The sequence below is a fragment of the Rhynchophorus ferrugineus genome, unplaced genomic scaffold, assembly GCF_030347505.1.
Source record: "Rhynchophorus ferrugineus isolate W39M unplaced genomic scaffold, kcgeb_rfMv2 rfM9, whole genome shotgun sequence".
NCBI lineage: Eukaryota > Metazoa > Arthropoda > Insecta > Coleoptera > Curculionidae > Rhynchophorus > Rhynchophorus ferrugineus.
This window is the reverse complement of record NW_027472588.1, coordinates 24,477,508-24,493,094: the sequence shown is the minus strand read 5'-3', so window position 1 is coordinate 24,493,094 and position 15,587 is coordinate 24,477,508. Positions and strand designations below refer to the sequence as shown.

At 31.9% G+C, this 15,587-nt stretch overlaps 1 protein-coding gene across 1 annotated transcript; it reads right to left on the bottom strand.

Annotated features, from left to right (window-relative positions):
• Positions 1-4,083: 4,083 nt before the first annotated feature.
• On the bottom strand, positions 4,084-15,566 carry LOC143203153 (uncharacterized). Its single transcript, XM_076415290.1, has 15 exons — positions 15,318-15,566; positions 12,551-12,724; positions 12,375-12,446; positions 11,949-12,312; positions 11,825-11,878; positions 11,656-11,769; positions 10,928-11,086; positions 9,696-9,869; positions 8,287-8,475; positions 7,986-8,174; positions 5,133-5,246; positions 4,910-5,052; positions 4,730-4,787; positions 4,514-4,627; positions 4,084-4,235 (listed from the first exon to the last, which is right to left on the bottom strand). Exons 1-15 carry the CDS (start codon positions 15,489-15,491, stop codon positions 4,084-4,086), a joined length of 2,244 nt encoding a protein of 747 aa, XP_076271405.1. The 5' UTR covers positions 15,492-15,566.
• Between the last annotated feature and the right edge of the window lie 21 nt (positions 15,567-15,587).

Genomic DNA, 15,587 nt, shown 5'->3' with positions numbered 1-15,587 from the left:
TCGCTTCAAAATAGGCCTCAGTTTCGGCGATCACCTCTTCATTCGACGAACATTTCTTCCCAGCGAGCATTCTTTTGAGATCTGAGAACAGAAAATAGTCGCTGGGGGGCAGATCTGGAGAACACGGTGGATGAGGAAGCAATTCGAAGCCCATTTCATGGATTCTTGCCATAATTTTCACTGAATTGTTACACAGTGCATTGTCTTGGTGACTGTCGATTGGACTTCGGAGTGAAATGACGCAGTCATGTTTCATCATTCATGTTCAAACATCGCTCCGAATCATCAACTCATCATTGTTTTTGGTCAAAAGTGATCTGGCGCGGCACCCACTTTGTACAGAACTTTCTCATACCCAAATATTCCTTAATGATATGATGAACACTTCCAGTTTATATCTTTAGAGTGTCTGTTATTTCATGCAATTTCAATTTACGGTAATTCAAAATCATTTTGTGGATTTTTTTAATGTTTTCGTCGTTAACCTCTTTTGGGCGTTCACTGCGTTCACCGTCTTTGGTGCTCATTTCACCACGTCTAAACTTAGCATACCAATCCTTGATGGTTGATTTTCGAGGGGCAGTGTCCGGAAACTCGGCATCAAGTCTTTGCTTTTTGTAACTGTATTTTTTCCATTCAAAAAGCAATATTTTATCAACATGCGAAATTCTTTTTATCAATTCTTTTCACAATAACAAAAGTTGCTTCACTCAAAATGCTATAATTCACAAACTAAAGATCCGACAGCTGTTAAATTTATACACGCATCTTTTGAGGGTTAGAGCTAACTAAAAACATATGGATTTAATTCTAGTAGCGCCATATATGTGTTCAATTAACCTGTTATACAAACAAGAACGGTTTTCTAGCGTTGTCAATAATAACATCCTTGGTCTGAATAAACTCCGTCAGACACACGGAAGAAGAAACTGACAAATAGTGGAATCGTGAGTAAGTGTTAGATAGATTGGAAATTAAAAACGTAGTTATTGACATGAACAGGGACTCAAATAGTGAAAGTAAGATAAGGTGATGGCGGCGGTAAATGCATTAGGGGAAATTGAGTGACTAAAGAAGGAGATATATGTATAATAACAATGCGCACAAGTAGTGACAGAAGAAAATAAATAGAAAAACGTTGCTATCAAAATGACTTGACAAGGAAACGTAAGTAATCAATAATTAAACGTACAAAGGTAAATGTGATATCTAGTGAAAATAAAATACATTACATAGATATACAACTGTTAATTAAGTTCATTAGGTTTCTAGGGGATATCAGTACATAAAAATGTGTCTAGAACTCTACCTCATAAGTTGTGCCGACAAGAGTTCAAAGTAAATATAATAATAGAATCCCAGACTATGCGCATTTGCGTGTGAAAAATTAATAGTAGTACATGTCTTTTGATAGTATATGTATTACATGTACTATAATGTTAAAATACACTATATTTTATAACGTTAATTTTATTTTATTATTATTTACATTAATATTTTTTATATTTTCTTTTTTATATTTATAAGTCAAATTTAATGCAGCAACACTACCACGTGCTGATGTCCTAAATTTTGATGACTTATGTCATCATACGGGCTATGCTAAATAATTTTGATATCATATTTGGAGTTGAGTGTTTTATTTTAATATAATCAAAAAAGCTGATTTCTCTGATCGTGAAGGAAACATTGTATTTCGAATACTTATTTCTACATTCCGAAGAGCTTGATTTAGTCTTGTTTGTAATATTATATTTCCCTTTTTACTAAAATCTTAGAGGAAAAAGATATTTTGAAGCTTTAGGGTTATTATTTCGACTGTGCAACGAATTCAACTAAATGTACCCTTCAAGATAACTGAACAATTAGTTTTTGTAGCAGAAAAATTTGTAGTAGATATTCAACAAGCTATTTGGAATAATACTCCAGAAATTAAGAGTACAATTAAAGGAATTAATTGTCCAAAAGAAGTAAAGAAAATGGTAGCTGAAAAACGAAAATTACCAAAAAAATGGCAGCAAAACAGAACACCTAAAATAAAAATAGTTCAAACAATAGAACCCAAAGACTGAACAGGAAAATACTGAAAATTAAAAACAAAACCATAAATGACTATCTAAAAAATTTAACAGATGATGAAGAAACTGATTACTCATTCTGGAAAGCTACAAAATATCTAAAGCGCTCATGTCTACACAATCTGCTTATAAGAGACCTATGTGGGAATTGGACACGTGACAATCACCAAAAAGCAGAAGCATTTACTGAATATCTAGAAACAATTTTAAAACTAAACGAAACTATTATTGAACATAATTTGCCGGACATAGAAGCTGCAAATTTCATCATTGAATTAGTCACGCCGAAAGAGCTAACCAAAGTAATTAAAACTAACATTAACCCCAGGAAATCACCAGGCGACAATATAATAACAGGAGAAGTACTGCAAAAACTACCAAGAAAGGGAATTATAAAACTTACCAACTTGATCAATAGAGCATTTCGATTAAAATATGTACCAGCCATTTGGAAGATGGCGGAAATTAATGTAAATCACTGCTGCCAGTAATATATTTAAGGCTTTTGAAAAACTCCTGTTGAAAAGAATAAAACTGATCATAGATAGAAAAAACCCAATACCAACACACCAGTTTGATTTTATTAATAAGCATTAAACAATTGACCCTGTCCACAGAATAATAGATGTTATTGAACAAGCCCACGAAAGTAAAAGAGTATGTTCAGCTATATTTTTAGATGTAGCACAAACCTTCGATAAAGTTTGGCATGAAGCTTTTGTGCATAAACTACAGAAAATGCTACTAAAACAACACAACGAACTATTAAAGTCGTACATTACAACCAGAATGTTTAGAGTCAAACAAGAAGTAGCTTACTTTGCAAGAGACGGAGCTAAAGCAGATGTACCACAAGGAAATGTACTTGGAAAAATGCTTTATCTACTTTACATTTGTGATATATCACAAATGAACAATATTACGATAGCTACATTTGCTGATGATATTGCGATTATAGCTGTCGGAGATAATAGTGAAGAAATCTCACGAAAATTACAACAGGCAAGTGACAATATAAATAATTGGACACAATCTTGGAAAATAAGAATTAATGAAAGTAAATCTGTACATGTGCAGTTCACCTATAAACAGACCGTACAAGCACCAATAACATTAAATAATACTATCATTTTATATAGCAACAACGCTAAATATCTCGGAATAAATCTTGATGCAAAACTTCGCTGGAAGGAACATATAAAGAAGAAAAGAAAAGAACTGGAATTGAAATATAGGAAAATGTACTGGCTAATTAGAAGAAAATCACAATTATCAGTACATAATAATTTACTATTATATAAGTAAATATTGAAACCTATATGGACATACGGAGTTCAACTATGGGAATGTTATGTAAAGAGTAACACAAATAAAATACAAATTTTTCACAAAGTCCAAGAGTCCTGAGAGGTATTGTGGGCGTACCCAAATACTACAGGATTGATTACGTACATCGAGACCTTCAGATACCCATGTTAGTCAAGAAATCAAGAGAATTGCAAGGGGGCATGAGGAAAGACTCCATTCTCATGAGAATATTGAAATATTGCAGCTTTTGGATACCACCAGAACAGGACACATACTCAGAAGAATCAAACCATCTGGTCTTGTGTAGTGTTGTGTAATGAGGTGCATATAATAAAAATACAGCAGTGACATGTATAAATATTATTTCACTAGAAACTGAGATAGGGCCGCTGGTTATATACCGAGATTTAAGTTATCGTAAAGACAAATTATAAGTTAGTTGGAAACGCCTAGTAACAATGTAATAATTATATAAAAAAATCAGCTGTACATGCCTTTTTCTTAAATTAACGATTGAAATATGATCAATTAACAATTTGAGTATTATAACTTGCTTATTTAATAATAAAATATATTCTGTAATATAAAATGTATATAAATGTATATATAAAATTATTTCTGTATATATATTTTTCGTATAAATCATAGCTCATTTCTATTTCTTTCTTTAAGCCAAGGTTTTTTCGTATTTCAAACTTTAGATATAAATAATTAACTTGCCTTCTTCTTTCTTTTCTGCTGGTTCTGCAGCTGATTTGCCAGTTTTTGTTTTACTAGGTTGAGCACGTTTTGCAGGTACTTTTTGTATTATGCCCTCTTCTTCATAAGTCCCTTCAGTCTTTGCGGGTTCTATCAAAAAACATGGAGAATTTAAAATCATGTCACATGTTATGCCAAGAAACTTTATATTTTATGATTATTAATAGATCTAAAGAAATTTAGTTCCAGTTTTAATATGTAAATAACTAAAGTTTATAATATAAATATATCATTGTATATATGATTGTATAGCTGTTATATAACTCTTATGTAATTTTGTTTTTTTAAACATAAAAATTACAAATACAAAATATTTTTAACGTATAGAGTATGTTCATAATGTAAAAATGATACATAAATAAGCTTACTATCTTTTTTTTCAGTGGATTCTGTAACTGGTTGAGTTGTTTTTGTTTTGCCACTTTCAGGAGCTTTTATAGGCAGTTGCTCTCTTGTTTTAGGCTGTTCACTTTTTGCGGATACTATTATTAAAACATTGGATTACAATTTGGTTGATTTTGTCGGTAAGTAGTACAATTTAAAGCTGTTTCTATATTTCAAAATTAATATAAACATAATTTTACCATCTTTTTTTTCGCCACTTTCAGGAGCTTTTATAGGCACTTGCTCTCTTGTTTTAGGCTGTTCACTTTTTGAGGATACTATTATTAAAACGTTGGATTATAAGTTGGTTGGTTTTATTGGTTAATAAAACAATTTAAAGCTGCTTCTATATTAAAAAATTAACATCAACATAATCTTACCATCTTTTTTTTCGGTGGGTTCCGTAATTGGTTGAGTCGTTTTTGTTCTATCGTAATTGGTTGAGTCGTTTTTGTTCTATCACTTTCAGGAGCTTTTATAGGAATTTTCCCTTTTGTTTTAGGCTGCTCGCTTTTTGTTGATTCTTTTATTAAAAAGTTGAGCATTAATAATACATTTTAGAACTATTTCTATATTATAAAAGTAATATAAAATTAATCCTACCATCTTTTTTTTCAGTGGGTTCTGTTATCGGTGGAGTCGTTTTTGTTCTGCCACTTTCGAAAGCTTTTATGGGCACTTGCTCTTTTGTATCTGGGCGTTCGCCTTTTGCGGATCCTATTATTATTATTAATAAAGTTAAGCATTAATAATACATTTACTATGATATAGTTAAATAAAACTTTATAACGATTTAATTCATCTAATGCTATGAATTGTTTATATTGTTTAATACACGTGTTTGGCCTTCATTGAGTGAAAATATGGTATTAGTATAATCTGAGTTTGCACTGGATGTAGTTCAAGTAGCTATACAATTACATTAAGTCCATATTTCATGTTGATTGATCATCGTACACGGGTAAATGAATAGCATAACGCCAATAAAGCTGAGGAACAAATTTCACTTTCATTTCTAATAGATGGATTTTAAAGCCTCATGTTATTAATTATTATTATATACCACTTTTGACAAGTAACAGTCCAAAAATCAATTTGGATATAAAGGTAATGTCATTTGTTTACTCAGTTATTAGTTATTATGCCTTGAAAATAGAGATTCTAGAAAGTAACTTTTGTTAAATTGTGCTTCTTTTAATTCTGAAAAATGAAAAATCCGCACTCTTGCCGGATGATCGTAATATTTGATGAAATTCTTATAAATATCAAGGTTAACATATTTCATCTGGCTACATCGTCACGGAACTAAACTTTTATCATAATATAATTTTAAATCTGAGACTAAATACTTAAAAGGCTTGATACTGGATTCCAAATAAGTTAACAGTGAAGTTTCCATTTGTGAATCATTGGCGAAACGAAATCGAGATATTTTTTAAAAAATGATTATGAATAATGAAAATTGCAAAATAATGCTTGAAAATGTTTACATATTCCACAGCGACGGAATTATGGTTTTACCAAAAACATTTCTGTGTCTAAAAAGTGTCTAGTTGCCAAGAACTGACACCAAATTCAAACAGTATAATAAAATATATAACAGTCATTAATATCTGAATTGTATATGAATAAATTGGCTTTGAAAACTTAAGAAAACTGTAATTCCTACGCTAATTCCTACTGTAATTGCTACGCATTATAAGTTACCTAACTATTTTAACTATATTTTACATCGCCCTGATATCAGAATAGTTAAACCTAAAATAAACTTAAATTATTGCAAGATATCTCAGCCTTTAAGATGCACTCAGATATAAACCATCTATTTTACATTTTTATACTGCATTTTTAGTCAATTTTTGTGGTAGACATTTTTCATCATTTTGGATCTTTTCCATCCTGACGTATGTAAGCTTCTGTTGATTGTTGAATTGATTCATGCATATCTAGCTGTTTCAAAGTTCTTTGGCATGTTTTTAATTTGTTTTTTGGTTTGGCAATAAGTTTGTAATTAATTATATTTTTGAATTTTCATTGAACTTATTGTTAAATGTATAATTTATCTCTGTACAAGAGCCAATGTAGAAAGGAAGAACAACTAGTAGAGGGTGCTGTAATTTGTATTGCGGCTGTTCAAAAATGTATAAAGATCAGCGATGTAAATAAAGTTTCTCTTTTGTTCCAAGGCCATAAGTGGTGTTATTAATTCCGTTCCGCCCCGAATTATAAGTGATTCTTAACAGCCTATGGGCTCAGATTTCTCGGTATAAATAGGAAGAAGGAGGGAGCTGAGGACGGAGAATGGTAAAGTATATATACAAATAGGAAGAGGAAATAGAGGTAGGAAGAAGGTTATATGCAACAGATGGCGGAATTAAGTTATGGAGCACTAGAGCACTGATCAATGAATATCAATGAAATATCAGAAAACTACAAATATGGGATCCAGAGTTATCGGTAGGACGAAAAGAAATATTTAAACCAAAGTGTAATTTACAAGGATTAATGAAGTACTAGGAAATTAGAAACATGGGGTCCAACAGAATTATCGTTGGATAAAATGAAACATTGAATCCAATGAAGAAGAGTATAGTAACGCAGCCTTATGTAATTTACAAGGACTAGTGAATAACTAAAAAACTAGAAACATACTTACAGGCAGGATAAAAAACTATTGAAGACAATGAAGATGAGTTTAGTTACAAAGTATTAGAATTTGGATATAAATATCAATTCAACATAACTGGAATATAAAGCAAATTGACGTTCCAATAGCATTTTTAAATGGTACAATTGATAAGGACATCTACATTAAGAAACTAGAGGGTCTAGACATTAAAACAAAATATTTCAAGTTAAATCCTACATTGTATCGTGCATTCCTAAATGTTGGAATACGAAATGAGGTAATGATCAAGCTGAATTTTGAAAGATTGTGTCTTGGCGGCTATTTCTGTGATTGTTAAAAGTTTTTTAAGAGTGTTCAAAAGGAGAATTATGTCTAAAGAAGAAAAATAACTGTTACGTTTGTTTATCACATAATTGTGTAGACTTATTCAATTAAATCATTAATTAAAATTAAATTTTTACCATGTAGAAACAGAATAGTTCCAAGTTCAAACAAATTTGTATAGGAAAACTGAAAGGAATGAGTCAGATGAAGTCGTGTGGTTGGATGAAAGGACACTGTATAGACGCTATATTTTAGAATAAATGTATTAACATTAACTTAGCACCGGTTATTTTTTAATTTTTTTCTAATTACCAACTTGCCCTATTCAGGTTCTTGTGTACATATGATTTTATTGATCATAATTTTGAATGCAAATTTATCTGTAAGCCTTAAGTAAATAAATTTGATTCCACACATTATCATTCGAAGTACTATAGTGAGCTCAATAATCAGTAATAAACAATTTGAAATGAGTCTTTGTGTTGGTCAATTAGCTTATATACCTTTTTCCTTTTCTTTTGATTTGCCTCTCTTTGACTTTTCCGTAGTTAGTTTTTCAGGTTCTATTTGGCCTTTTCCTATTGTTTCTGTCATTGGTTCTGTCGTTTTTGTCCTACCACGTGGAGACGGTTTTGAGGGTTCTCTTTCTTTTATTCTAGCTTCGTCTTTATGTTGTACATCTCTTGTTCGCCCTGTTCAAGGAAATAGTTAAAATATGGTTTATACTAGTATTTTTTTGATTACTCCCTTAGAAACTTTACATGAAAATAATTACCGGTTATTGTACGAAATTTGCTATACTACCTTCTTTCTTTTCCATTGATTTATCTCTTGCTGGTTTTAATTCACTTGGCTTTTCTGGTTTTGGGTAGTCTTTTTCTACTGGTTCCCTAATTGGTTGCTTTGTTTTTGGTTCACCGCCTTCTGGTGATTTTATATGAATTTTTTCTTTTGATTTATCTTGATCTTTAAGCTTTGCCTTTTTCGCAGGTTCTAGTTTAACAAGATAAGAAGTTTAAGGAGAAATAACATCTCCTATTCACTCATTTAGCTTTCGCTGAAATGGCTAAACTTTATTATGGTGCGGAAATAACATTCTTCTTGGGCGGATGGACAAAAGTTTACTTGAAATTTGATTATTCCATATCAACCATTAAAAAGTTGGTAGCTAAATTACAAAGTAGTTGTACATCCTTCGAAGGTGACCATCATGAAGGACGACCAAAAGGCGCAAACACACAGAAAATTGCGGTTGTTGAGCTACAACTTGTTCGACCAACCATCATATACTCCTGATCTGGTATTTTCAAGTGTACACCTATTCCCAAACTTGAAGAAATTTGATCCTGGGAAACGCCAGTGAAGTTTTCGTCCCATGAAGAAATTGAGAGGGCCGTAGATGAATATTTTGATCTTGATGATTATTAGCCTTCTAGACTCTTAGTTCCAGGAAGGAACACTGATATTGGACGATAGATCAAGTGTGTGAAAGTCAAGGGAGGTTATGCAGTAATGTTAAGTAATGTTTTAAATGAAAACCGCAGCCAAGACGATTGGCCGAAAACTTTTTACTTTATCCTCGTAGGATATTTCATTTTATCTCAAATAAAATATTTTCTATTTCTTTCACAATACTTAAACAAAAAACTGATTAAATACTATATTTATTTCATTTTTCTGCAGTTTTTCAGAACGTTATCATATTCGTTTATTATTACAAATGCATCAGGAGTATTAATGTACTATGGAGTATTAACAGCGCTATGTAGCACATCAGAAATAAGGACATCCACAACAATTTACTTCCTAAAAGTATGTACGATCTGTGAGGAAATTAAGCAGTTCAGGAAGCAGCATGAAATTATGTTAACTGAACATAAGATAACCGAAGTAAGACTCCATTAAAATCATAAAATATTGCGTCAATGTTGTCTGAGTTTGCGCATGTGTATTTTACCAACACGAATTTACACATTTTTAGGGGATGTGGATGTTTATGTGGGATGATGACTTTGTATATTTTAATAACTGGGCAAAAATTATGGGGATTACAAGTGATGTTATAAGTTACAACAGATGTAACAGGACTTTCATCAAAATAGAATTTTTAGATTACATATACTTTCGTTCAAAAATAAATAAGTCTTTTGCGTTTTATCTAGTTGGTTTGTACCCAGTTAAAAACTGCACTAAAAACTTATTATATTATTTACCTTCCTTCCTTTCTTCTGACTTATCTCTTTTTGGTGTCGGTGTAGTTAATTTTTCAGGTTCCTTATATGCAGTTTCTGTAATTGGTTCAGTTGATTTTGTTCTACCGCTTGGAGACGGTTTTATAAGTTTTTCCTTTTTTTCTTTCTCTTCATCTTGAATATCTTTTTTGAGTTCTATTTAAAAATGTTATCAATTATTATATCAGTTATGTGTTATCAAGTACTATCAGTACAATTATATATATATAACAATTTATATATATTACGTTAGTGATTATTGATTTTTCGAATACAATTGAATAATTATGGTGAGTGAATGAATGTATTATGAGTTGTTTTAATATTTCAAGGTTTTATGTTGAAGGCAAATAATGTAGCAGAAGATGCTAGTAAGAAGACCCAAGGCTATTATGATATTATATTGATCTATGAAAATGGATTTGAGCTCCTTGTGTTTTATCCTCTCACTGTTTTATCTATAATTTTATTTCAATTATAGCTGTTTGCAGTTTCTCATCTTGCAATCTTATTTGAGATATGCTGTATTATCTACTATATGATATATTGTGAAAATAAATAAATAATACACTACATTTATCGTGTTTTTTAGACGTATGGTTTTTTGCTTCCACTATAATACGGATTTGATGATCAGTACTTATGAAGCTTTATAAGATTTAGATTTGTGCATAGCTTTAAAATGTAGTCAGTTTTTTCCCAATCATAATTTATATGCTACTCCAAAGATAAGAAATCATAGTCGCCAGCGGTATGTAATATCACATATATGTTATTATTACGTTCTTAAAATAAAGCAAAAAATGGCGGAAACAAAGTGTTATAGTAAAAGTACAAATCTTCAAACAATATTTGGATTTAAAATGCTAATATTAATAATATTAGCGACCAGAATAATAGAATAGCTATGCTGATCAACAACGCCCAGACTTTGGGAAAACTACACTGAATCAGAAGTACAGAAGTAGAATTAGACTTCCTTGAACATCAGCTTTGATAATGGAACTTCTCTGAGACATATAGCTATCTATGTAATATTATCTATCTATGTAATCTATTAATTATCTATGTAAATGTATGTAAATCTATGTAAATATTAACTTCTTAAAGAGAGTTACTGCGGAAATATGATTCTATAGTATAAACAACAAAAACGCATTAAAAGCATTATCTAATTCTAAAAATTAGTTTCAATACTATAAACATCAGCGTACCTTCTTTTTTATCCTTTGGCATATCCATTTTCGATCTTGGTGTGGATACTTTATCAGGTTCTTTTGTTTTGGTGTCTGTTATTGGCTCGCTAGTTTTTGTTCTATCTTTTTGTGCTGATTTTATAGGTGTTTTTTCTTCTGCTCTATCTTCAACTTTTCCTATTTCAAGACATGTCTGGTGTTAAGATGTATGTTATATAATTTACCATTAATTATAGTATATAGTAAGCTTATGGCGAGTCAATTAATTACCTTATACATTGACTTAACAACCTTATCTATATTTATAAATGAAACCCATTGATGGAACTTCTAATGAAATAATAATATAACCGCAAAAATATTAATTTTGGAGCAATCAGTTGACATATCGTAGATCAAATATTACTTTTTTCATAAATTGCGATAACAATGTTCTCAAAGTAGTAGTAGTTATTCGTAAATTTCATATCAAAAAGGGGTAGATTATTTCTCACGAATATATCGCAGTCCATGTGGACATTATAAATAAATTAAAGGGTTAAGGAACATTAAGTTGTTCTATAAAGAAAGAGTTAGAACACGTTGAAAGGCGCTGAATTAATTTATGACGACAAGTCTCTGAGTGGCATCCTAGAGCTTTAATTCTTGCAATTACATTGATATATTGGTACAAAATGCGGGGTAATAATGTTCTAAATTAATTCTTTTTCTAAATTAATTTTATCTCAATTTTATCAAAATATTACCCTTTTCCTTTTGTTCTGGTGTTCTTGGAGATAATGGTAGCCCAGGAGATGTATCCGTTTTTTTCACTGCCGCTCTAGTTCTTCCTCTTCCCCTTGTTTGAGTCTTTGGTAGACCTAAAATTAGTTTATTGCTTGCTGCTTTAGCTATTGGTACTTTTTTATGTCTTACTGTCGGCTTCTTTGGTGGCAGATGCTTCAACCTCTTCTCGATCACTTTTCTTTTCTAATTGATAAATAATAAAATTTAAAAGGATTTAGAATTCGCAATTGTAATAAAAGGTAATTGAATCTACCTGGTAATTTAGCAGATCTAGGTCTTCCGCGCCCTCTACCTCGTGTAGGATGTTTCTGTGAGTCACCTGTGTCTAAGCCTTTCATTTCCTCTACATCTTTTTTATCTTTAGTTGTGTCAGTATCAGATTTTGTTCTAGTTTGCTTTACTGGCTGTTCTCTACGTGGTTTCTTCGTTTTAGCTTCATCAGCACTACCCTCGTGCGATCGTTTTCTTCTCGTTTCTTCAGTTTTTGGTCTTTGATCCGCATCTATTGATTCATCAGTTGATTGGGAACGCCCAGGTGCACTACTAGATCTTTTGTGCCTTTCTTTTATTTGTTCGAACGATATTTCCGAACTCGTTCGCCTTATGGGCTCATACATCTAGGATATATAATAGTTTAAAGTACGTTTCAGTTTACATTTTTTTTATATTTTGACCTCACCTTTCTTTGGGCCTCAGCAGATTCTGCTTCAGCACGTTTTAACCTTTTGCGTTCTCTTTTCAGTTGACGTTTCTTTACAAGAAAAAAGTCTAGTTTAAATTAGTGTATAAAAGTTTATTGTTTTAACAAACAGGGATCGTATGTCAGTCTACAGGTTCGATATTATATTTTTTTACCAGCTCGTCCACTTGTCTTTGTTGGTCTTCGGTCAACTCGATCTGTCGATAGATGTCCAGCATGGCTTCCAAGTACGCAATTCGTTTCTTCAACTTATCAATCTCACCATCTTTGCTGGCTACCATGACATTGAAGAGAATATCCAACGGTAAGAAATTTTCCAGGCAAAATTGCTAAAAGTTATACGATGATTTCTATAATAATTATTTAAAGTACCCATTGTGCCTCTTATGTACTCTATAGAGAGATTATACATATTAATTATATTGGCTTATAAAAGGTCAATTGAAATGTCCCCGGCCTGACACATAGATGGCGCTACTAGAATTAAATCCATACGTTTTTTAGTTAGCCCTAAACCTCAAAAGATGCGTGTAGCGGTCGGATCATTAGTTTGTGAATTATAACATTTTGAGAGAAGCAACTTGTGTTATTGTGATGAAAAAAATTGATAAAAAGGAATTTCGCGTGTTGATAAAATATTGTTTTTTGAAGGGAAAAATACAATTGAAGCAAAAACTTGGCTTAATGCCGAGTTTTCGGACACTGTCCCAGGAAAATCAACCATCAAGGATTGGTATGCCAAGTTTAGACGTGATGAAATTAGCACCGAAGACGGTGAGCGCAGTGGAAGCCCAAAAGAGGTTGTTACCGACGAAAACATTTAAAAAATCGACAAAATGATTTTGAATGACCGTAAATTGAAATTGAATGAAATAGCAGACACTCTAAAGATATCAACTGAACGTGTACATCATATCATTCACGAATATTTGGGTATGAGAAAGCTCTGTGCAAAGAGGGTACCGAGCTTACTTTTGACCAAAAACAACGACTAATTGATGATTTGGAGCAGTGTTTGTAGATGATCAAGCATCATAAATCCCAGATTTTTGCGTCGATATGTGACAATGGATGAAGCATGACTCCATCAATTCACTTCGAAGTCCAGTTGACAGTCATTCGAGTGGACTGCACACGATGAACCTGCTCCAAAGCGTGGGAAAACGCAACAGTCGGCTGGTAAGGTTACGGCATCTGTATTTTGGGATGCGCATGGAATAATTTTCATTGACTACCTTGGAAAACGAAGGACCATTAACAGCGACTATTACATAGCGTTATTGGACCGTTTGAAGGACTAAATCGCCGAAAAACGGCCGCATTTGAATAAAAAGATAGTACTGCTTCACCAAGATAATGCACCGTGTCACAAGTCAGTGAAAACGATGGAAATATTCATGAATTGGGCTTCAAATTGCTTCCTCATCCACCGCATTCTCCAGATCTAGCCGCCAGCGACTATTTCCTGTTCTCAGATCTCAAAAGGATAATCGCTGGGAAGAAATTTTCGTCGAATAAAAATGTGATTACCGAAACTGAGTCCTATTTTGAAGCAAAGGACAAATCGTACTACAAAAATGGTATAGAAAAGTTGGAAAGTCGCTATAATCAGTTTATCACCCTTAAAGGCAATTATGTTGAACAAAAAAAACTAATTTTGTAAAAAAATGTGTTTTAGGTGTGTTCTGTGTTTATATGTTTTGTGTGTGGTTTAATTTTTAAAATGGTAGGCCGGGGACTTTTCAATTGACCTGTTAGATGTTTATCGATCTATAAGAGGCAAAAAACTTTTGGGAAAAGAAAGATAATAAAAAAATTGTATAAGAATGTTAAGTTGCATTTGTAGCAAAATAAGGCGAGAAGACAAATTAGAACCACATCCAGCCTTTGTGCACAGTAATTTTAAATAAATGTTGTATCAGAGGACTTCCAAAACATTTTTTTTAAATGAAACCTGAATTATTTTCATGATTAGCTTTTAGGTGTTGCTTGTTATTACTTGCTTTAATTTTACTTCTTAAAAGATGGAACTCATCGAATGTTACGTTTAAACTGAACCTTTCAAGAAGACTCTACGGCATACATAAATAGAATGGGATGTTAAATAGGCGAAATTGTAACAATGTTTATACTATGCCTCTTAGTTGGTCAGCAGAGAGCACCAACTGTATTAAGGCAAGTACAATTAACAGATTTTTATTATGCTTTGGGCTGAAATTTTACGGGACTTCTTGGTTATATTTGTTTTTTTTTCTCTTTTTGTGTACAGTTCTAAAGACGAATTATAAATAAATACATATATAATATATTTTTTAAAGGAAGTGAATTACCAAGTTTGAAAACTGAAAATGGGTAACATGTGTTTCCCTACAGATTATTCTGAAACGTCAAAAGGACCAAGAACAAAGTGTATTTGTAATAATATTGCAAAGTTGCAAGCAAAAGTTGTTACATATATCTATATATACATATCCCAAAGAACAATTTTACAGTTTTATCTTAATATTGGTATACTTTCAGTATATTCTCTCTCATTATATTTGGGATAATGTAAAAGTTTTCATATTTATTAAAAGTAATAATTGTCAGATTGGAGTGTTTCTTGACTTTTCTGAAAATTGATATTTAGATTATTTACTGTTATAATACCTTCTTTAAATTTACCGTTATAAATATTCTCCTTTGTTGAGCCCCGTGGCGATAAGACGCTCGAAATATGGTTATAATTTTTAATATCGATGAGCGCCTTCTATGTGTATATTTTGTGATTATTAAAAGAAATCATATAACCTGAATATTGTTTTAGTGAATAACGAATGATACTGAAATAAATTTGTATTTTATTTCAATAATTTCAATAACGTAGAACAAAGTTTCGGGAAGATCAGTGACCATTACGTTATTATAACTGGAACTACTTACGCCTTTATTTCTGGCATTTAACTCTAGAATATGCTGCCTTCGAAGCTCCACTTCATCGCACCAGGCTCGTCGATCCGTAGCAGACCAATATTTTTTCATTCGACTTTCAGAGCGCGAATGAGGGATGTCCAAACCCCTACGGAAGATCCTTTCCTTCTTGTTAACGTACGACATGGTTGAATAATATCTGTATCAAACTTATGTTGATTTTGAGGCTGATGAATAAATGTTCGAAGGTGATGTTTTAAGACGTCGTCTGTGACACATTGA